The 24,183-nt window shown below is 46.8% G+C and overlaps 1 protein-coding gene across 9 annotated transcripts in view; it reads right to left on the bottom strand.

Annotated features, from left to right (window-relative positions):
- The window catches only part of PTK2B (protein tyrosine kinase 2 beta), a 139,423-nt gene that overhangs the window by 51,690 nt on the left and 63,550 nt on the right, over nt 1-24,183 (bottom strand). For all 9 annotated transcript variants that reach the window (XM_045165107.1, XM_045165103.1, XM_045165108.1 and 6 more), the window contains exon 2: nt 13,661-13,901. In XM_045165107.1, the coding sequence (XP_045021042.1) occupies nt 13,661-13,864 (204 nt within the window). In that variant the 5' untranslated portion in view covers nt 13,865-13,901. The remainder of the gene's footprint in view (nt 1-13,660; nt 13,902-24,183) is intronic.

Here is a 24,183-nt window from a genome sequence, read left to right as displayed (position 1 = left end):
TAAAAAGAGCAAAAGCCCCAGCATAAGCCACCAATCCAAATAGTTTGAAAAGGCCCATGAAAGTGATGGGAGGACCACATGGGGTTTATGTGCTAGTATAATTTTACAAAAGTTGTATAAAGAGCTTGTAATCACCTTTGAAAACAGCTTCTATTATAAATGAGAGGTGTAGTACATATATACCCTGGTGGCTCAGTGGTAAAGAATTTGCCTGCCAAGCAGAAAATGCAGGTTCAATACCTGGGTCAGGAAGATCCCCTGGAGAAGGAAATGGCAACCCACTCCAGTGTTCTTTTCTGGAGAATCCCATGGACAGGGGAACCTGGTGGCTATAGTCCAAGGGGTCACAAAAGAGTCGGACATGACTTAGTGACTAAAAAACAGCAACAACAACAGCAAGTACTATTATTGAATGAACATGTATTCCATTCTACATATCGTTGGATTCAATTTTCTAATATTTTGTTGAGTATTTTTGCCTCTATATTCATGAGAGATAATGATTTGTAGTTTTCCATTCATGTCTGTCTTTCATATATTCATGTTATACTTGTAAAAAACTTTGAAAATAAATGTCTAAATTTGGCTATTATATTAGGCTTAGTTTAGCAGATGAGGCATAAAAAACCCACAGTGAAATAAGAGCAGACATCAGCTTTCAGTCCGAGACAAATGGTAACTTTTGCCTACATGCTTGGCTCACATGCTACCCAGTAGAGATCTCCTACCCAACTTATAGGATCAGCTCTTAAGAGATACACAAACTCCCTGTGCAATATAACACTTTAAAATTAAAATGCTGACTGGACAGCAAATGTCACAGGGTCAGAGAAAAACAACGGCCAAAACTCACTCAAGTCTTGATGAAAGTTACGTTGAACAACTATTTTGCCTTCTGGATCCTGGAAGCTCATATATAAAAGCAAACCTCACTGATGCAACCACAGCAATACAATCTACAGCTCCACAGATATTCAAATATTCAGACATTAATAAGCTCATAAAACTTAGACCATAATTCTAGAGTCTTAAGTAAATTTAGAGATCACTTAATTTGATTCAATTTTTAAATGAAGAAACTGTGAGCCTGGGAGGTCAAGTGACTTGCCCAGGAATATACAGGAAATTCTATTTTAAGCCAGCTGAAATGCTATTAACTCTCTTAATCATTTATGAAGGCCAAGCTTCCTTGACGTCAACTTCCTCCTTGTCTTTACATCAAGTGATGTAGGAGATTCCTGGTCTCCTTTGTGGTCTACAGGCTCAGCTCATTCACTCATTCATCCATTTATTCTACAGACATCTGAGTGTCCGCTTTCTGTTAGGCACTAAGTAGCCAGTGGGGAGACAATGGTGAATGAGACACAGTCCCGGCTTTCTAGGAAGCCACCTCTGTTTAGAGGCTGACGAGAGGCAGGCACCGTACAACCTTTCTAGGGCTCAGATTAGGGAAACGGGAGCACAGTGGCACCACCTCCAACCCCATGAAACCCACCTACACCCCACCCCATCCCACCTACTCTTGTCACTTTTTCACAGATCCTCCAAGACTTCTAGTATCTTAAGAGCTCTCAGATCCTCTACCATGACTCCGTAGCCTGGGCTCCGCCCCACCTGGGTAATGGTTGATAATCCTTCTCCAGGGCACGTGAGCTAGGTGGGCAGCCTGCAGGCAGAAGTGGGTACTTCGGGGCAACGACCAGTCCCAGCACCCTGAGATTTCAAAGCAGTGAATTTTGGATGTGACTTGGAAAACTGATAGTTTCCGTCTCCCTGGTGACTGAGCTTGCCTGCCTCAGCTGGGAAGACTGCAGTAGTGGTTATATGAACCCCTCTACCTGCCCTATTCACAGCATCTCTTGGCATTCAATGCCACTGACCCCAGACACTGCCCTCTGTACACATCAGGTCAGTCCAAACTCTCTCTCCCTTGCTGGAATCTAGAGTTGAGACATGGAATTCCAGCCAGTCTCTGTTGACTTTATAACTGGAGTTCATCCATCTACCCATCCATCATTAAGTAACTACTCAATTCAGCAAACAGGGAAAACAAAAGCTTGCTCTCTCATGGAGCTTATTTTCTGTTGGAAGGAGGGTTAACAATAAACAAATAAGCATAATAATATCATGGGTCCTAATAAATACCAGGAAGACAAACAAAGAAGGCAGGGCAGCAGAATGACGGTCAGGAGAGGCTGCTGTTCTGTGTGGTGTGTTCGTGTGCGCTCAGTTGTGTCCAGGTCTTTGCAACCCTGTGGATTGTGGCCTGCCAGTTTCCTCTGTCCATGGGTTCCCCGGCAAGAATACTGGAGTGGACTGCCATTTCCTTTTCCAGGGGATCTTCCCAACCCAGGGATCAAACCTGGGTTTGATCTCCTCCATTGTAGGCAGATTCTTTAACATCTGAGCCATTCTATGTGGAGTGGCCAGAAAAGTTCTCTCTGATAAGGGGGCATTTGAATGTATCTCTGAAGGAAGTCAGGGAGAGAGGGATGGCCTTGTGAGGGGAAGTATCTTCCAGGCAAAGGGACCAGATGTACAGAACCCCCAGGGGAAGCATTTATGAAGCTCTGTGTGCTTGGCACATTTGGGGAACTGTAAAGAGGCCAGTGGGGCTGAGGTGGGGAAGGCACAGAGGAGATGATGGCAGAAAAGGTCAGAAGACCAGGCCAGAGGTCAGCAGACTTTTTCTGGAAGGGGTCAGGTAGCAAATACTTCAGGTTTTGTGGCCAGATGGTTTCTGTTGCAACTACTCACTTCTGCTATTGTAGCTCAAATGCATCAGAAATAATACACAAGTGTGGTTAGGTCCCCCCGAAACTTTGTTAACAAAAATAGGTAGTGAGCCATATTTGGCCTGCAAGTCCTGTTGCAGGTCAAGGCAAGCACTTCGGATTTTACCTTGGGTGAGGAAGGTAGGCACCAGAGAGTTTAAAGCAGAGCAATGATATGATCGAAGGTATACCTTAACTATATCCCTCTGACCTGTGTTTGAAAAATTCACCATGTCTGCTGCCTGTGGAATGGAGCACACAGGGATACAGGCAGAGGCAGTAAGGAGGTGAATGCGTTATTCTAGGTAAGAGATGCTGTCGGCCTAGACCAGGGAAGAGGCAGCAGAGGTGCTGAGGAGGAATGCTCAGAATCTGGATATGTTTTAATAGTCAAGCAGACAGGATCTCCTAATGCATGAGGTACAGAGTGTGACAGAAAGAAAGAATTCAAGGAGGACTTGGAGGTTGACAGCTGGAGACACGGTCACTGAAAGAACAGCTGCAGTTGGTGGAGATGGAAAGACTGGAGGAGAAGCTGAATTTCAGGAGAGGATTCTGAGCTGTTTCTTCACACGGAGGTGGGCAGCCAGTGGAGATGGTGGGCAGGTAGGTGTACCTATGGCCTGGGGTCATGGAAGGAGCCAGTATGACACATTTAGGTGCCACTGGGTAAAATCAGAATTTCAAGCTCTGTGACTGGATGAGGTCACCTGCTGAGTGACAAGGGACCGGCCCATGGTGTCACCCGGGCTGACTGTCATGGAAATCGGGCTGGGCTGGGGACGGCCCATAGCAGGCCAGCAACTGGGAGTCCCTGTGTTTAGGGAGGGCAGGGCAAAATGATAGGCCTTCATCAGCCTGCAGCCACTTTCTGCCACTTGGCCTTGTGTCGGTGTGGATGTAAAAAGGTTGCAAAGTACTCACACCTCCCTGTGTACTGTGTACACAGGCCTATGGGCTCCTGAATGAGGGTACCAGCATCTGCCATTGTGATCCCACTGAGGGTTTGAATGGTGGCCCCCTGAAGATGGGTCTGGGTGTCTGGGAACCTGTGATCATGACTTCATTTGGAAAAAGGGTCTCTGCTGATGCCATCAAGTTCAGGATCTCAAGATGAGATCATTCTGGACTATCTGAGGTAGGCGACAGCTCTTAAATCCAATGACTAGTGTCCTTACAGAAGACACACAAAGGAGTGAAACAGTGAGAGAAGAGAATGGAATGTGAAGATGAAGGCAAAGAGTGCAGTGATGCAACCATAAGCCCACAAGCCAAGGAAGTCTGGAGTGGCCAGAAGCTGGAAGAAGCAAAGAAGGATTCCATCCTAGAGTCTCCAAGGCAGCCCAGTCCTGGGACCCCTTGATACAGGACTTCCAGTCTTGGGAGCCATGCGAGAAAACACTTTTGTGTTTTAATCCACAAGGACCACAGTGATTTACAACAGCCGCTCTAGAGAACAAATAACAACAGCAGGACAAGTTCTGAGTTTTCCACGCACCTAAGGGATAATTTTTAAAAAGTGCCTGAAGAGCAAAGTAATAAAAGTTAACATGATTTATCACTCTGAAAGCATTCATTTAGATGTGCTAAAAGCCTGTACCTAACAAGGACATTCAGTGATGTGACTGCCATTTAAAAATAGAAATGTGAGCACTGGCACCTCACTGCTAATTTGTGGATGTCATGAATCTGGGTGCGCAGTGAATAAAGGGCCCAGAGGTCTGCACAGCTGCCTCGCGTTCACCTCTGTGGGTGTTGGGGGTGGGGGGGCTGGGCTGCCAAGCACACACAGGAAATGCGGAGAGGGTGTTGAAAGGAGGAGGTCCTTGCGAATGTATCTCTTTTTGTCTCACTGTGTCTCTGTGGTGTTGATCTGTGGTTTCCCGGCTGAACCCTTTGTCTTGGGTTTCCAGGGACTGGTCTCATGCATGGGGGGCTGGTCTTGTGTGGCTCTTTAGGGTAACCTTTCTCTTAGCAATAGCAGCTTCCCAGGACATGAATTCCTTTCCTCTTACCCCTCAGCCTCATGATCTTGCCTCCAGAGACACATGATAAGGGCAGCTTGGTTTGTTCTGGAAACAACCTGAGCCCATGAACTGTGGCCTGTAGACCCTCCTCTGACCACAAAGAGCTGTTGGTCCTGTGTCTGCTGAGGCTACTGTAACACAGGACCACAGATTGGGTGGCTTACATGCCAACATGTACTCCTCAGAGTTGGAGAGGCTAAGTCCAAGGTCAAGGTGTTGGCAGATCCAGTTCTTGGTGGGCGTTGTCTTCCTGGTTTGCAGAGAGCCGCCCTCTGGCTGTGTTCTCACATGGCAGGGGACAGAGCTCTGGTCTCTTCACCTTCTTCTCAGCACACTAAGAACTCATGGAAGCTCAAAGGTCACGACCTCAAGCCCACCTTGTAGTACCACTGCACTGGGAGTCAGGACTTCAACATACAGATTTTGGAGGGGGCATGCCTGCTCAGTCACTCAGTCATGTCTGACTCGTTGTGACCACCATGGACTGTAGGCCACCAGGCTCCTCTGCCCATGGGGATTCTCCAGGCAAGAAGATGAGTGGATTGCCATTCCCTTCTCCAGGGGATCTTCCCAACCCAGGGATCAAACCCACGTCTCCTGCATTGGCAGGGTGGGTTCTTTACCACTGAGCTACCCGGTGGGGGGGGGGTTGGGGGTGGGGACAGGGCACATGTTCAAGCCATAATACCCTGTGCCTGGTTAAGTGATAAGTTTAAACTCAAGAGTAACTGGGATGAATGTCTGACAAGATAGGGCAGGGACAATGGGTGGCAGCATCTTGGATCTGCCTCTCTGGGAATATTCTGGGATGTACTGTAAGACCACTGAATCTACAGGGAGGGCAATGAGTCCAAGCAGGTGTACAGCAGGCTACCTTTGGACTGGACTGTGCTCTCCTCACACGCCAGGTGAGTGGCCTTTACTGGCCACCCCACAGCCTGGAAACACTGCTGTAGAGGGGAGGGGACAGAACTGGACCAGCTGGGAAAGGGCACAAGATGGCTCTGTCTCTGACCCTCCCAGGGATGTAGGCATGGATTCTAAGTAGGGTGATGCTTTGGGACTAAGTAAGGATGGATCTTTTTGTTTGTTTGTCTTCTTTTGTACACATGTCATGCGGGATCTTAGTTTCCTGACCAGAGAGTGAACCCGCGCCTCCTGCAGTGGAAGCACAGACTCCTAACCACTGGACCCCCAGGGAAGTCCCAAGGACAGATATTGATCATGGCTTTTCAGCACAATAGAGGCTGGCCGAGGGAGAAGGTTTTAATGTGGGGGCTCTGCTGACATCCTTGGAACCACACCGAATCACAGACAAGTGCCTCATTTTCTGCTTAAGGCCCTCCTGTGTGAGACACAGATGGTCCACTGATGGAGAGAGATGGGTCCATGCAGGGTGTGGGTCAGCTGGTGTCAGCAGGGGAGAGAAAACACCACAAACCAGCCAATCAGTGTGTTATGCAGAGAGGAGTGAGAATGGCACTTAGCTGTAGGTGATTTATCCTCCGAATCATGATGCTCTTGAGATTGGCAGGGGTACTGTTCATATTCTTCCCTGGACAGAGTGTGGAAAGAAGGACTCTCCCATACAACTGGGACATATGGTCAACCTACCCTAAAGAAAGAGAGGAGAAGGCAAAAAGAGGAGGGAGAGGGAGATGGGAGAGAGAGAGAAAGGAGAGGCTGTAAGAGTCAAAGAGACGCCCTGTGTGGGCACGTCTGGGTGGCACTCAGCTGGTTGTTTGCAAAGTGTTATCTTAACCTCTTTCCTGACAAGCAAATTAGCATGTTAGAAAAATATATGATGATAGAAGCCTCCACTTGCTCCAAAGCTCCCCCCACACACAATTTCCTATGAATATCAAACAAAAGCGAAACAAGAAATCAAGAGGAACAATCTCCATTTCTCATTCAGCACGTTGCTCCATTCTCTCCAACACCTGTCTAATTTCTGTTGGGTCCTAAACACAGGGGCCAGGGCTTATTTACAAAGCTTTTAACAACCTAGAGAAAACATCCTGAGGCAACTGTATTTATGTAGAAAGAGGCTGAGAAAAAAGGGGAAAACACGAGATCAGCAAGTAGACATGGAGTAACTATGTTTTGGAAATGTGTTACCAAGTGGATTGTGCCAGGGCCATTCTCCATGGCTTCTATGGAAGGACAAGTGCTTGGCAAGCTTGAAAGGACTGGCAGTACTTTGATGCAGAGAAGATGGTGAAAGAAGATACAGAGCTGCAAGGAGAAAAATCCATCAGAGGATGAAGCCCAGCTGGGGAAAGAAATACTGGAAGCAGAGGGTGGGAAGGGCCAGTCCAGGAGATTCTTGGGCAGGGAAACTGGTCTGGATCTAAAAGGACTGGAACACAGCATCTACAAACAGGCCATGAAAGGCTAAACGGTTCCTTGAGGTTTAGACCAAGCTCTTTTGTACTCTGTGCTCTCACAGAATTTCTGTCTTCCTGTCAGAGCACTTGTCTCCATTTGTAAAGGTTCATTCATCAGTGGGGGTCAGTGTCATTCATTACTGTGGGTCCTTGGCCTGAAAGCCCATTGAAAGCAGGGATTGTATTTGTGTTTGGGGGTTTGGTTTTACTTCCAGGCCATAACCGGCATGGTGCCAGGTACATGGGGGCACTCAACACATCCTTGTGGAATGGATGATGAAATTATTCAGGACTTCTTCATTGATGATTTTACCCACATTCCTGGCTTTAACCACCACCCAGAGGCTGACAAGATCCAAGTGTCTATCTCCAGCCCAGTTTTTCCTCCAGAATCAGGTATCAAACAGTCTACTCAACATTTTCACATATATAACTTAACATGAAAACGTCAGAGCATCCCAGTTGCACTCGACAGTCCACAACTGGTTCTGGGATCTCCCTACTCTCCAACCAGTTTCTCTTCAAGTGTCTTTCACCTTAGGGAGTGGGACCCTGACCACCTGAACTACAGCTGCTGTTCTTGACACCTTCTTCTTTGTTTCTGAATCTCTGGTTCATTAGCAAAACCTTTCATTTTCATCTCTTAAATTTTCTGGATTACAATCACTTCTCTCCATAAACCATGGCGATTAAGAGTGCAGGCTCTGGAATTGGATTGCCTGGGTTTGAAAACAGGTTCCACCCCTTACTGGCAATTTGCTTAACACTTCTGAACCTTATTTCCATATATAGAGAATGGAGATAATAGTAGTATGTACTTCATAGGTTTCTTCTGAGAAGTTGATGAGATAAAACTTATGATGCACTTTCAAAATTGCTAGTTGCTATTATCATCACCACCACCAGAAGCAGGACCACTATTACATCACTGCCACCATCATCACCATCACTACCATCACCATACCACCACCATCATCATCACCACCATCAACACCATCAACATCATCATCGTCATCGATCCTCACCATCACCACCGCCGTCATCATCACTATTACTGCCACCATCATCACTGTCATCTCCATCGCCATAAATGCCATCACTATCATCATCACCATCATTACCCCCGGCACCATCATCACCACCACCAGCACCATCAACCCCATCAAGATTACCGTCGCCATCATGATCACCACCATCACCTCCATGGCTACCGCCTCAACCTAAACTACCATCATCTCTTATCTGGATCATCACAATAGCCCCCTAACATCTTCTCACATCCATTCTTGCCCTCTCCAATCTATTTTCCACTGCGTAACCCAAGTGATCTTTTAAAAACACAATCTCATGTCACTCACATATTTAAACTATATCAGTTGCTCTCCATGGAAGATGGGGTAAAATCCAAAATTGTTAACATGGTTTAACTAGTCAACATTGGACATCCTTTAGCCTCAAAACTAACAGGTGTATTGGTCACTTCAGGATCTTAGCAAAAGCTCTTTCCTTCACCAGTAACACTGTTCCTCTTGCCTTTTCCTCTTTCCTTCCTTACATGAGCAAAGCCTCTCTGGAATGATAACATTCACTGTCTCTGCTCTCCAACTGACTGCACAATGGCTTCTTCCCCCATCTTTTCATTGAAATTGACCAGAAAAAGAGCATTATAGCACCTGCTGGTGAAGTCAATGAGTCTAAATTTAGCCTTATCTGACTTGACCTTTCTGAGAATCTCACACAGCTAACCACTCTTTCCTCAACGTTTCCTCTGCCTTTGTCTCTCCTTCCTGCTCTCTTAGTTCTTTTCATCTTCCTCTGGATGATTCTTTGTTTTTCCTTCATTTGCCCCTCTTTATCAGCCCCTTAGAAATTGATTGCCCAAGGTTTCCTACTTAGAACTTTCTTTTGCTCTTTTCATTCTCCGTGGGTGATCCTACCTATTCATATGATATCCACTGCATAATGACTCCCAAATCCTCATCTCTAGGGCCTTTCTCCCTCCTCAGCTCCAAGTCCATGCCCCTCTATGAGGGTGTTTCATAAAGATGTCAAACAGAACACTCATAGAGCTGAAATCTCAGAACGTCCTTTCTTTCTCTGTTGGTATCTCAATGAATGGTAACAACGCCCATTCAGTTGCCCAAGCAAAAGCTTGAGTCATCCTTGTTTCCTTTCTTTCTCTTCCTCCCTACATCAAGTTAATCATCAAGTTCTATTGACTCTGCCTGTTTAGATGCACTTGGATCTGTTGACTTGTCTTTGTAACCTATGCCACTCCCTTAGTTCATCATATCCCACCTACACGACAGCCATGGCTTTCTAATTCCTCTGCCTTTCACCAGCCTTTCCTCTCTCCTACACTTTTTGTACTTTGGTCAGAGTTGAGGGAAAACAGATCCCTAAATGATTTCTTAGAGAACTGGTTCTCCAACTTTTACAAGAAAGGGTTTCTTAGGCAAATAAGAAATGACTGACTTAAGAGAACAGCCTCAGATATGCAGATGACACCACCCTTATGGCAGAAAGTGAAGAGGAACTAAAAAGCCTCTTTATGAAAGTGAAAGAGGAGAGTGAAAAGTTGGCTTAGAGCTCAACATTCAGAAAACTAACATCATGGCATCTGGTCCCATCACTTCATGGGAAATAGATGGGGAAACAGTGGAAACAGTGTCAGACTTTATTTTTGGGGGCTCCAAAATCACTGCAGATGGTGATTGCAGCCATGAAATTAAAAGCCGCTTACTCCTTGGAAGGAAAGTTATGACCAACCTAGATAGCATATTGAAAAGCAGAGACATTACTTTGCCAACAAAGGTCCATCTAGTCAAGGCTATAGTTTTTCCTGTGGTCATGTATGGATGTGAGAGTTAGACTGTGAAGAAAGCTGAGCGCCGAAGAATTGATGCTTTTGAACTGTAGTGTTGGAGAAGACTCTTGAGAGTCCCTTGGACTGCAAGGAGATCCAACCAGTCCATTCTAAAGGAGATCGGTCCTGGATGTTCTTTGGAAGGAATGATGCTAAAGCTGAAGCTCCAGTACTTTGGCCACCTGATGCGAAGAGTTGACTCATTGGAAAAGACTCTGATGCTGGGAAGGATTGGGGGCAGGAGGAGAAGGGGACGACAGAGGATGAGATGGCTGGATGGCATCGCTGACTCGATGGACGTGAGTCTGAGTGAACTCCGGGAGTTGGTGATGGACAGGGAGGCCTGGCGTGCTGCGATTCATGGGGTCGCAAAGAGTCGGACACGACTGAGCGACTGAACTGAACTGAACTGAACTGAAGAGAACATCATTGCTGTGGCTCTTTATTAGAACCCATCATGCAGAACAGCATATTAAAGATTCTAAGAAGTCCTGTCACAAAGGAATTGGTTCAGAATTATTTAACCAAGGATCTCCAAACTCCTTTGACCATAAAAAAACCTTTTCCAGAATGCACTTCCTAACATCTTGCAGGACACTACAAACTGTTTCAAAATACAAATCTGATCATCTTACTTTACTTGAAGATATGACAGGTAAGTGGATAAACACTAAAAGAAGATGATTTTAATTTTATTCTACAGGCAATTAGAAACCCTTGGGGATTCTTGAGCAGGGTAAAGACATAATACCCACACAGTCAATAATTTCCAAGGACTGAGCTCCTGCTATATTCTGGATGCTTCTCATCTACCATCTCTGATCCTTAACAATGAGGCTACAGGCAGGCATAATCCTTAGGTGAGGGAACTGAGCCAGGTCGGCTAAGTGTTGGGTCTAAGGCCACACAACCAGTAAGGGTGGAGTGGTATCAAGCTCAAGGTCTAGATGATTTTAAAGCCATGGCTGTTTTCAGTGAGCAGGTGACATGTTGCCTCTAGGAGAGATGTGAAACAGGAAAAATCAGCAGGCTGGGACATAAACTCCTAGGAGGCTATCACTTCTTTGTTCTTTTTCCACCTCTGTTTTCATACTTCTCCAGATAATACTTCAAGTACTAGCCATTCTTCACTTTTTCTTAAGATTTTTTGATGTGGATCATTTTAAAAGTCTTTATTGAATGTATTACAACAGTGCTTCTTTTGTGTTTTGGTTTTTTGGCCACGATGCATGTGGGATCTTAGCTCCTTGACCAGGGGTTGAACCTGCACCCCCTTCATTGGAAGGTGAAGTCTTCATCACTGGAGGCCAGGGAAGTCCGTGAGCCATTCTCTCTAAGCTCGGGTCTCCTTGCCCTTTCTGTAGGCTTTTGAATTTTTTCTCCTTAAGCACCCAGCAAGAGATCAGACAGCTCCAGGAAAGCCTCTCTCTTGCTTGAAAGCTGTGTGTCTCTAGTGCCTGTTTGAGCCCAGATTCCTCAGCTTGATATTCTAAGCCCTCCCTTATCTACCATCAGATTTCCTTTCTGATCTTGACTCTAGATACTTTTCTAAATATAACCCATGCCCCAGCCAAACCCAACTACCCACGGTTCAGCAGCCTCTCTGTCTTTGTTCTTGCCATGTCCTCCTCTTAGAAAGCCCTCTTCAGTACTGCCTCTTCCAATCCACCAATCCTTTCGGGTCCCCTTTCACCATACCTCCACAGAACACGGGCTTCCCTGGTGGCTCAGATGGTAAAGAATCTGCCTGCAATGCAGGAGCCCTGGGTTCAATCCCTGGGGTGGGAAGGTACCCTAGAGAAGGGGATGGCTATCCACACAAGTATTCCTGCCTGGGAAATCCCATGGACAGAGGAGCATGGGGTTGAAAAGAGTTGGACACGACTGAGCAACTTAGCATGCATGCACATCACAGAGCACATCCTAATCTGATTAGTCTAATCACATGCTCTTTGGGTTTCAGCCCCAAAGGGCAAGAAGGTGCTCCAAACATGGAAAGTGGGTTGCCTTCTGAAATTAAACTAGTAAACCCCATTGTAGATGGCATCAGCTATCTGCAAAGATGATATACCCAAAGGAAGGCTCAAGAAGTAGAGAGTTAAGGAGATCTGAAAACATCCTTTTGGAGGGAAGTGCCTAGGACTTACTTCTGGGACACAATTGTACACACATATCTGGAACCATAAGACGCAGACAAGGTCCTCATCAGATCAGTTATAGGAAACAGAGGGAAGAACCAACCCAGAATCAATTGTAACAATAGGTCAAGACAGTGACCTAATCAATTACATTCGGCTCAGTGTGTTGAAGCGCAGCATGTGCACAGACAGAAAGCAGCCAAATGCACAGATGTGGAGAGGCTGCTGCCAGTGCCGACTGGAAGAGACGCTTGCTGAGTCTGGGAAATGCTGACTTCTGGGACATGGCAGGGTTGCTGATTAAAGGACTGGAGATGGTTCATCCAGCTCACTCAGATCTGATGAGTGTTCCCAAGATCCTCCTGCTTCCTTTGTTCAAATGACAAACCCAGCAAAGCCAGCTCTGGAGAATCAGTTTGGCTTTGGCTTACTTTCGCATCATCAGAAAGGAATACTCTGAGCAGTGGAAAACGATATCCTTGCTGTATCTATCTCAAAGGTTCAACCAGATAATGTAGAGGGATTGATTTAGGCATGTATAGGAAAGAAAGAAAAGTGTTAGTTGCTTAGTTATGTCCAACTCTTTGTGACTCCATGGACTGTAGCCCGCCAGGCTCTTCTGTCCACTGGATTCTCCAGGCGAGAATACTAGAGTGGGTTGCCATGTCCTTCTCCATGGGATCTTCCTGACCTGGGAACTCAACCTGGGTCTTCTGCATTGTAAGCGGATTCTTTTCTGAGCCACAGGGAAGCCCCATGTATATAGGAATTGTTCAATAAATGTTGCATTTAAAATTAATCGGTGTATTGTGGCTCTGCTTTTGATGACAAGCTCTCATACATTTGGTTAAGGTGAGTTAGCTTCCTGGTGTCAAGGTGCCCTGGTGACTGTGGGTACTTGGATTTGCAAAACAGATTCTGTGACTCTGGATGAGAATGAACCTGTTGAAGTACAGCCTCAGAAAGGGCCTGGCAACCAGGTACCTGGTCAAGGGCATCTCTAGTTTATTACCATCCTCTAAATGTCTCCACAGCTCCCTTTTCTAAGCATCCAGGGCATGTCTAGGAAAATCACTCTTGTTCTGTGTTCAATGCAATCACTTGTGTTATTCCAATTCCATGAGAGTGTGAACTCTTTGAGGGGGGAGGGAGCATGTATATCCCTTGCAGAGCCTCAAATGTCATAAATAAGGAACAAGTTGAAATGAGATAAATCAAAGCTTGAGCAAATGATCTATGGTTTGAAGGAAGGCTACACACTCTGCCCCCACCCCTAGAGCTGCAGAGCCTTGGAGAGGAAGCCCAGAGCTGCAGGAGGAGAGCATCCCTATGGTGCCCACTCCTCCCCCTCCATCCAACGAGTGGATACAGGAGAGCTGTCAGGCTGAAGGAGAGATGCTCAGCCACCCAGAAAGAGTGAGGGAGACACGGACAAATGGATGGAGCAGGTGGCACCTGCCACACTCACCCGGATCTCGGACTGCACAGTGCATTTAACCAGTTTGAAGTTCTTCCCAGAGTTGAAGCTGTTGCCATAGAAGCAGACCTTGAGGATCCTCACGTCTTCCTTTTCCACGTCTACTGGCACCACCACCATGGGCTCTGGGGGGCCTTCAGGCCGACGTAATGTGCCCACCTTCACTCGGCTCAGGGCCTCAGACACCCCGGACATCCTCTCTGACGGCGGCTAGGACCAGCACATTGCAGTCCTGCGGAGACAGCAGAGGGATAGCCCTGAAATGATGGGTGTGGGCCCACCTGCCTCACTCCCCAGGGGCAGCACCCAGCAAGCACACATCCTCCTACTCCTGAAGACTCCCCTTAAAGGCATCCGGCTTGGAGGATGGGGAAGCGGAAGCGCAAAGGAGCAGTCTGAATGAACATCCAGGTACCAGCCAGAGGACCTGGTGCGCGCAGGCGGGTGCTCTCTGTGGGGGGCCCCTTCTCCCCATCACTTTCCTCCTCCCACACTGGCTCCTAGGCAAGGGGCCCACACTTTGCAAACGCAGCTGTGAGAGGAGGCGGCCCCAGCATGGTTCCAAGGCACAGCTGAGCAGAAAAAGTGAAGAGCAAGACAGTAGAAAATAACAGGAGAGAAACAGGGACAAGGGGGGAGAAGCCTGGAAGAAACAGAAGTGGAAAATGGGTAGCCTGGAGGGCAGTGGGATGGGGAAGCCAAGAAAGGATCCAGGTAGGGGACCAGTCAGGGGCTGATGGCTTTGCCCGCACCCACCTGCAGCCGCCAGCCTGGGTTTCAGGGCTGGCAGCCTCAGTCCCATTGGAAGTCATCTCCCAGAGCATCTGTCACCATATCAGATGGCACCCTGGCATCCCAATCTGAGAGGTCTTTCTGCTGAGGGAGGGGTGTTGAGGGGGTTGGGGGTGCGACTGGGGCCCCAGAAGACCCAGCCCAGTTCTGATGACAGTTTGGTTGACATCTACATGGACTATAAGTACCCTAGGAATCTTCAGTTCACCCCGAATCTCAGCCAACATTGGCCTTGGCTTCTTGATCCAACAACAGCTCTGTAGGGTTTACTATCATTGGTCTAAAGCTATTCCTGCTTTAGGGATACTCAAAGGGAGCAAAGGAAGTCTAACACCAGACTGGAGATGCCAACCTTGGCTCTGCATTAATATCCCCTGGGAAGTTAAATCCAGACCCATGCCCAGAGATTGTCAGTGAGGTGGTCTGGGGGAGGCCTGGCATTGGTATTTTTAAGTTTCCAAGGATGTTTCTAACATTCAGGCTAGGTTGGGAACTTCCGTTCTAGACTAAGTTTAGTTCTCATTGAAACCCATTCCTACAGAGAAATCTCTCCCTTCTAACAAGAGACTGTGATTTTAGAGGGACATTCCTAGACTAGGAGTTGGGGGCCGAAGGATGGAGTTACAAGTGAGCTTATTCATGAAACAGAAATAGAATCACAGAGGTAGAAAACAAACTTCTGGTTGCCAGAGAGTAAGGGGTGGGGAGGGATAAATTGGGAGATTTGGACTGACACACACACTACTACATATACAATAGATAACAATAAGGACCTGGGCTTCCCAGGTGTCTCAGTGGTAAATAATCTGCCTGCCAAGCAGGAGACGCAGGCTCAATCCCTGGGTTGGGAAGATCCCCTGGAGAAGGAAACGGTAACCCACTCCAGTATTCTTGATGGGAAAATTCCAAGGACAGAGGAACCTGGTGGGCTACAGTCCATGGGGTTGCAAAGAGTTGGACATGACTGAGCGATTGAACATACATCACACACCAGAATGTAATGAATGTACCACTCTGGTAGGGGATGTTGGTAGCCAGGGTGACTATGCATGTTTGAGGGCAGGGGGTAGATGGGAAATCTCTGTACCTTGATACCACTGACACTGGCACAAACTCCATGCAAGAAAAAAAAAGTGTCAGCCCAACATGGAACATCCCAATCTGTGAAGAGTCTTGAACCCTCCTGGCTTAGACAGTGTCACCCCTTCCCAAGCTAGGATGTGGTCATGACAGGTCCTGGAGGAACTTAAGAGTCTGGGCAAAAGACCTCAGTCCAGAAAGGTGGTGCCCACATCTCTGATGACACATGGCCACTCCCTCAAGGGCATCCGAGACCACCAGCTGTCAGTACAGATCTGCAGTGAACTGCCAAAGGGGTCCCTCCTGAACTCTCTGAAGCTGAGTAACTGAAAGGTGTTCTATAATCAAAGCCTCAGTTACCTGCCTTTGGGGTCTTAGAGAAAACAGCCCTCAGCCTCATGCATGGTCTTCTCTCCCAGCCCTCCACGGCTGATTTCAATCTACCAACTTACAGCAGTGGACGCAGTGTGGAAGACAGTAGAATAACCCACTGACTCTAGCTCATGCTTCCTGACAACACAGCCTGCCTGTTCCTCCAGACTTTGCCTGATAATGTGAATCTCTCACTGACAGCTTGCCTCTGGATTTTGATGATCACAAAATCCTCTGGCTTTCCATGTGTGAGTCAAAACCCCTGCCCTCCAGTCCAGACCTGGACCACAGCCTGGTGACCCCTTCTCCCTGCATCCTGGCCAGCCCCAGACCCTGTGAGCACTGGCGGAGCAGAGACCATCCCACCACCCCAGGGAGAACCCTGGCAGTGAGCCAGTGTGGGCTCCAGGCTGCCTCCCAACCCCCAGATCTGCCCAAGTCAGAGCCAAAGAATAACAAACACAAGGAAATGGGCTCAAATTAAAACAGGAAAAGTTTTGATTGGCTCTAAGAACGTCTTGGACAAGACCTGCCAAGGGCACTGACGGAAGCTGAACAGTCTTTGCGTCCCTGAAGAGTTCAGGAAAAAAATACAGGACACTCAACACGAGACATTCACCTACCTGAAGGGGGCAGGGGGAAAATTAGGAGATTTATTTATTTATTTTTAACTTTGTATTTTATATTGGAGTATAGCCGATGAGATGGTTAGATACCATCACCAACTCAATGGACATGAGTTTGAGCAAACTCCAGCAGATAGTGAAGGACAGGGAAGCCTGGTGTGCTGTAGTCTATGGGGTTGAAAAGAGTCAGACATGACTTAGCAACTGAACAACGATAGCTGATTAACAATGTTGTGATAGTTTCAGGTGGAGAGTGAAAGGACTCAACCATACATATACATGTATCCATTCTCTCCCCAAATCCCCTCCCATTCAGGCTGCCACACAACATAGAGAAGAGTTTCCTATGTATACAGTAGGTCCTTGTTGGTTATCTATTTTAAATATAGCAAGGTGTATACATCCATCCCAAACTCCCTAACTATCCCTTCCTCCCATCCTCTTCCGTGGCAACCACGAGTTCATTCTCTAAGGCTGTGAGTCTGTTTCTGTTAGAAAAATATACTCTTGTTTTTGAAGATGTTGCAGGGTAACGTTACATCTTACTGAACACACACGGTGTGTTAGGGAGCTTGTGTAAGCAATCGTTCGTTCTCTAGAAAGAGTCTGCAGGATAGGTAATGTTAGAGAGGTCCAGTGAGGTGACTTTGTCCAGATCACACAACTGGTAAGGGCAGAGAATTAAGGCCACTGAATTGCCAAAGATTAGAGGGCCCATGGTATCATGTCCTGCCAACCAAGTGTCCGGCTCTGCCACCAACCAGCCCTTGAACCTTGAGACGTCAGGCTGGGATGGGACAGAGTTCCCAAACAGCAGCTGGCAGGTGGATGATGGCCTTTGGTGATATTTTGCTGTGTCCTTGGCAAAATGAGAAAAAATAAGGACACTATAGAGAATCCATCATAAAGCTCAATGTATTCCATTTGAGGTGCAGGGGCAGTCTTTCATTCTTTGTCTTTACACCTTTTTTTTTTTTTTTTTTTTTTTTGGTTTGGTTTTCCAATGTTCATTAATTTATGAGATGACAGTAATAGCCTTTGGCAACTGACATTGAAGCTGGGCCTCTTGGGCAACCAGACTTGAGGTGACACTGGGAGTTCCAAGGGTAAAAGGCAAAGTCTTGAGGATTGGAAGTTCTGCCCTGGATTTCAGGGAGCAGAGACAGGGCACCATTAATCAGGAAGATGGCACAGTATCAGGAAGAGAGCACAGACACCTGACTCATTTGAACCTGGTTTAAAACTCATGTCCTCGGGGCTGCCATGCTGCACAAGTCTGGGCCATTACTCATGAGGGATTTCACAGTTAGGCAATGTGGTGGCCTTCAGTCTCTGCTGCTTATCAGCTGTGCGATCTGGACAATGATACCTCTCAAGACCTCAGTTTCCTTTCTTGGGATAGGAGGCTAACATTACCTATCCTAGAGAATTTTCTGAAAAATCAGAGATTACTTAGATAGACTCCCTGGCATGTGTATTTTTTTTTAAATGCCTATGACTTGGCAGAAGAAAGAACCAGAAACCCAATACCTGTGCCCACTTGTAAAAGATTAAACAGAGCCAGTAAGTCAAGGCTCAGAGGGTTGTGACAATCTTTCTCATCTCCAGTACCAGTGCCCACCCGCTCCATCCACCTTGGCACCTGAAAAGATCACCTCCACCTCCAACCCTCTGCTCACACTTAGGGCCATCGTCTGTTCTGTACGTGGAAGGAGGCCCCCCAGGACATAGTTGAAAGGCCAGTCCTCTGCGTCCAGCAGAAGCCAGAATGTCATGAGACACACACTTTATTTCCACTCTGTCTCTGAGTCACTTCCTCTTGCCGTTTCCACATCAACAAAATGGGGAACACATGCCTTTCCTCTGCAGAGGCCTGCTGAGAACAGCCACTTAACGAATTGGCAATGACCTTGCAGTCTTGGGGAGCCAGGCCTGTGTTTCTGGGAAGCCAGGCCGTACTGGCTCCACGCAGTGCCCCTCCCCAGCCCAAGCCCTTTCAAACCCCAGTTCCCACTGGGTGGAGGCATTCTGCTTGCCCTGGGGAAGCCCAATCCATCACTTGTTTAATCCCTTCCCCTCCTCTCCAAGCATCCCTCCCCACTATCTTGCAAAGGAAGGACCCAGGAAGGTAGTGATTAATGCCAGCTCTAATTCAACGTCATTCAAACAACCTCTACTGAGACTCTATCGCGTTTTCAGCCTGCCACCTCTGCACACAATACCCACTCCGGCTCATTCTCTTGCCAGCACTTTGTGACCAGAGGTCCCCTGACGGGGTCTGGCTCTCGGGGGGTGGGAGGGGGCTGGCTGAGGTGCTGCACCTGCCCTTTCTTGTTCACAGAGCCTCTGTTCTCTCACTAGTTCAAAGGCTCTGAGCCTCACAGCTGGGCAGAGCATTTTTACCTTCTGTGACTTCTGGGTGCCCCTGTTTCCCCAACCCTTCACAAAATCCCCCTCTCCTTGCTTCTAACTGGCCAGTTCATGAGTGATTTGGGCTGGCTGGTTTTTCTCCCCCTCCCTCCCTTCCTTTTTTCCTTCCTTCTTTTTCTTCTTCTTCCCTTCTCCTCCTTCCCCTTCCTTCCCCCCACTTTTCTCTCTCCCTTTCTGCTTTGCTATGTTTCAGGAGGCATGCCAGAATCCAGAGATAAGAAGATAAACAGAAGAAGGAAGAGGGTCCCCATAAGCAGGGACTCATCCAGTAAAAAGGAAAAGGATTAAGCAAAGCAGCCACGACATGATACAGGACCTAATGGGGTCTCCCCTAGGTGTCAGAGGATCACAGAAGAGGACTTGCCTCTGGGCCCCTGGGGTCTCAGGAAAAGGGGACACAGCAAGATCAGGAAATCATGTGACATGATACAGGGCTGGCCAGGAGGGTGCTGAAGGGCTGTTGGGAAATGAGGTGGTAGCAACATACCACCCTGTGGAGACGCAGATTTTCATTTAGAAAATAGAATTTGGGCCATACAATGAAGCATAGGTGGGAGATGGGAGGCAGGAGGAGAGGCTCAGATAATGCCTTTGTATGAGTTTCACAATGGGCTTCCTGGGTCGCTCCGTGGTAGAGAATCTACCTGCCAATGAAGGAGATGCAGGTTCCATCTCTGGGTCAGGAAGAGCTCCTGGAGATGGGAATGGCAACCCATTCCAGTATTCTTGTCTGGGAAATCCCATAGACAGAGGAGCCTGGCGGGCTACAGTCCATGGGATTGCAAAGAGGTGGACACGACTTAAAGTGACTGAGCACGCACATGAGTTTCACAACCAGCAATCCAGAGGAAAGATGGCTCAATTTCAGTGTTTCCTGATTTCTCTGGTGTAAACGCTTCTGGCATCTCTGATTTCAAGCTACCAGTGTGACCTCACTGACAGCAAACTCGGGGAGAGAAGGGTGTCTCATGCTGGTCTCAGCACTGCAGGGCTTTATCAGGGAGAGACCTGGGAATAGGATGGGGGCAGAGACTAGAGCACTTGCTTCAAGCCCACCTCTGACCTTGGATGTTGCCTGCTCTTGGCAGTGGCATGGCCAGCAAGTGCTGCAAGATAGCAACACACTATAAGGTGTATGGAAGCACAGAATTTTTAAAAAATATATAATTATTGTATTTATTTGTTTGCTCCAGGTTTCAGTTGTGGCAGGCAGGACCTTCGACCTTCATTGCAGCATGTGGGAACTTTAGTTGGGGCAGGAGAACCCTTAGTTGGGGTATGTGGGATTTAGTTCCCTGACCAGGGATCAAACCCTGGCCCCCTGCATTGGGAGCATGGAGTCTTAGCTGCTGGACCACGAGGGAAGACCCAGAAGCACAGAATGTTAAGATTCACTCCTTTTTTCAAGGAACTTCTGTTTCTCTCCAGTTTCCTAAAAGTTGTAGTTTTCAAAGCCAAACCCTGTCCTCATTAACCATCAACTAAATTCTCCAACTTCTCCACTATCAGTCCCAGTCTCAGCCTTTTCCATCTCTTCCAGCTTTCAGCTCCAGCAAACCCCATTTCTCTTTTTGTGCGTGCTTAAGTGTTGGTTGTTGGGCTGGGAAATTCAGCACCATGATGAATCCGTGCTCCATTGGGTGTTTTGAGCTCTTCCCTATTTTCCTGAGAAGTGAATGAGGAGGCCAGATGACAAGCAGGTGAATTCACAACTGGTCAGATGGTTTCCCCAACAACTGATCAAATGTCTGTGTTAACCTGAGGAGCAATGGCTGTTCGAACTGGCCCTTGTTCATACCGCTGCGCTTGGCTTTAAGGAGTTTGTGGTTGTCAGACAAGAAGCACCAAGATCAGCACAGGATTAGGGGAGATTGTGGCTCTGGCTGAAGGACCCCTGACATCTGCACGAGAGGGAAGACATACCAAGGGAAACAGAATGCAACCAGTGAAATGGGCTAAATGTGAAGTTCTTCATGTAGAGAAAAAAGATCTCCTCCAGTCTGGGATGAGGAAGATGTGGTTGAGCAACAGCATGGATTAAAAAGTGGGGTTTAAGCTGTGTCACCATGAAATAGCTGCCAAAAAGTTAACACTGTTGGGGTTACTAGAAAAATCCCTAATATAAGGATGGTGATTTCCCCCCGGGGCTCTGCATGGGAACAACTGCATCTATGGAACTGGTGGTCTAGGGTCCCGAGGTTTGACAGGCTGTGTTCTAAGATAAGCATCCCAGGACACTCAGAGCCCTGGGAACCTGGAGGGCTGACCCTGAGGCTAAAGGGAGACGGCAGTCCTGGGAAGTGAGGACTGGATGGCTGATCTCAAATGGTTACAGGGCTGCCATGCAAGAGATGGACTCACTCCCCCCATCCAGGTCATCGTTTTAAAAAAAGTACAATAGGGACTTCCCTGGTAGTCCAGTGGTTGGGACTTCGCCTTCCAAAGCAAAGGGTGCAAGTTCAATCCCTGGTTGGGGAACTAAGATCCCACATGAGTTGCGGCCAAAAACCAGAACACAAAACAGGAACAATGTTGTAACAAATTCAATAAAGACTTAAAAAATTTATCCACATTAAAAAATATTTAAAAAGCGCAACAGACGGATGGGAGGAAAGAGGGTCTTTATACACACAGAATACCCACTGTGCACCCATTTCTGGAGCATTTACACCCTCACTGGGTATCTTGTTGCTCTCTCCCAAGGCAGACGTCACTCCCATTTGGAGGATGAGGAAAAGTGATCGAGTAGCTTGCCCGGGGTCACTGTTGTTAAATGTCAGAGGCAGGACCAGAACTCAGAATTTCCCATTTTAACCCAACAAATGAAGCCCGCAGCCCGAGTCTTCCCAACTCTGTGCTTTGTCTCCTCACAGCAAGTGATTCCTGTGCTCAGGTGGACACTGCTTTTCTGGTATGGCCCCCAGAATGCTGCTCAGATGAAAGCCCACACATAAACGTCAATTTCCAGCCTTGCCGTGCCAAAAGGGATACTCGCCTTTTGATATATTAATATTATAATCATGGTGTATAGAATTTTATCTTTGATAACACATTTAATAAACAGGAAAAAATTGACCATGAAAAGAAAACTCAAGTTTTCTAATTTTCACCTGGATAGTACAAACCCAGGTCTGACAGTACAGATACTGTCTTCTTATCTAGTGCTGCTTGAAAACAACCCAAACATCCTCCTGAACAAGCTGCTCCACCTGACAGCCCCCATATGCTGCTCTTTGCAACTTCAGTAGACACTACAGATTTGCTTTTTGTACACAGGTATCCAAGCCATTAGACATGCTGGTGGCCCCAGTCTGTACACTGCTGTGATTGCCTTTCACTTTAGTGAAATTAGATGCCCTGTCAAGTAAACAGGATGCCACCTGTGTGTGAAATGACTTGGGAAAATTAAAAATAGAGGGGAAAATCTTCAGCAGTTAAAAATACTAATAAAAAAACACTTTGAGGCACCACTACAAACCTTTTAAACAAGCCAACATAGCTGGAGAAAATAATACAATCTTATGTTTATGGACCAGAAATAAAACTAGTACAATTGCCAGTTGATTCAGAACCAGCTTCCTGAAGAATAAGCTAGTTGAATAGAAAACAACTGATGAAGGGCAGAAGACCTAGACAGAAATTTCTCCAGAGAAGACAACAGGAACATGAAGAGATGCTCAACATCACTAATTATTAGAGGATGCAAATAAAAACTACAATAAGGCATCACCTGACACTGCTCAGAATGCTGCTGCTGCTAAGTCGCTTCAGTCGTGTCTGACTTTGTGCGACCCCATAGACGGCAGCCCACCAGGCTCCCCCGTCCCTGGGATTCTCCAGGCAAGAACACTGGAGTGGGTTGCCATTTCCTTCTCCAATGCATGAAAGTGAAAAGTGAAAGTGAAGTCGCTCATTTGTGTCCAACTCTTAGCGACCCCATGGACTGTAGCCCACCAGGCTCCTCCATCCATGGGATTTTCCAGGCAAGAGTACTGGAGTGGGGTGCCATTGCCTTCTCTGCTGGTCAGAATGGCTAGCATCAAAAAGTCTATCAAAAGTAATATATGCTGGAGAGGGTGTGGAGAAAAGAGAACCCTCCTACACTGTTGGTGGGAATGTAAATTGGTGCAGCCACTATGGAGAACAGTATGGAGATTCCTTAAAAAACTAAAAATAGAGCCACCATATGATCTAGCAATCCCAATCCCAGGTATATATCCAGAGAAGACGAAAACTATAATTCAAAAAGACACATGTGCCCCAGTGTTCACAGCAACATTATTTACAAAAACCAAGATATGGAAGCAACCTAAGTGTCCACTGACAGATGAATGGGTAAAAAAGCTGTGGTGTATACATATATATACAATTGAATATTATGCAGCCATGAAAAAGAATGAAATACTGCCTTTTGCAGCAACATGGATAGACCTAGAAGTTATCATACTAAGTGAGACAAACACAAATATATGACATCATTTATATGTGTAATCTAAAAAATAATACAAATAAACTTATTTATAAAACAGAAACAGACTCACAGACGTAGAAAACAAACTTATGGCTACCAGAGGGGAAAGGGGGAGAGAGAGGGATAAGTCAGGAGTTTGGGATTAACAGAACAACCTTACTATATATATATATGTATATGCTGCTGCTGCTGCTGCTAAGTCACTTCAGTCGTGTCCAACTCTGTGTGACCCCAGAGACGGCAGCCCACCAGGCTCCCCCATCCCTGGGATTCTCCAGGCAAGAACACGAGTGGGTTGCTATTTCCTTCTTCAATGCATGGAAGTGAAAAGTGAAAGTGAAGTCCCTCAGTCGTATCTGACTCATAGCAACCCCATGGACTGCAGCCTACCAGGCTCCTCCGTCCATGGGATTGTCCAGGCAGGAGTACTGGAGTGGGGTGCCATTGCCTTCTCCGACATATGTATACACACACACACACACACACACACACACACATATATATATATAAAATAAACAACAAGGATTTACTGTATAGCACAGGGAACTATATTCAATATCCTGTAATAATCTCTAATGGAAAAGGATCTGAAGAAAATACACAATACACACACACACACACATATGTATAACTGAGTCATTTTGCTGTATACCAGAAACAAATACAACATCGTGAATCAACTATACTTCAAACACAAAAACAAAACAAGTAACTGACATAGGTTGACATGGCTGTTCAACTTT

The sequence above is a fragment of the Bubalus bubalis genome, chromosome 3, assembly GCF_019923935.1.
Source record: "Bubalus bubalis isolate 160015118507 breed Murrah chromosome 3, NDDB_SH_1, whole genome shotgun sequence".
NCBI classification, from domain to species: Eukaryota; Metazoa; Chordata; class Mammalia; order Artiodactyla; family Bovidae; genus Bubalus; species Bubalus bubalis.
Note: the sequence above shows the minus strand (reverse complement) of the source record. Positions and strands in the feature narration are given on the sequence as shown.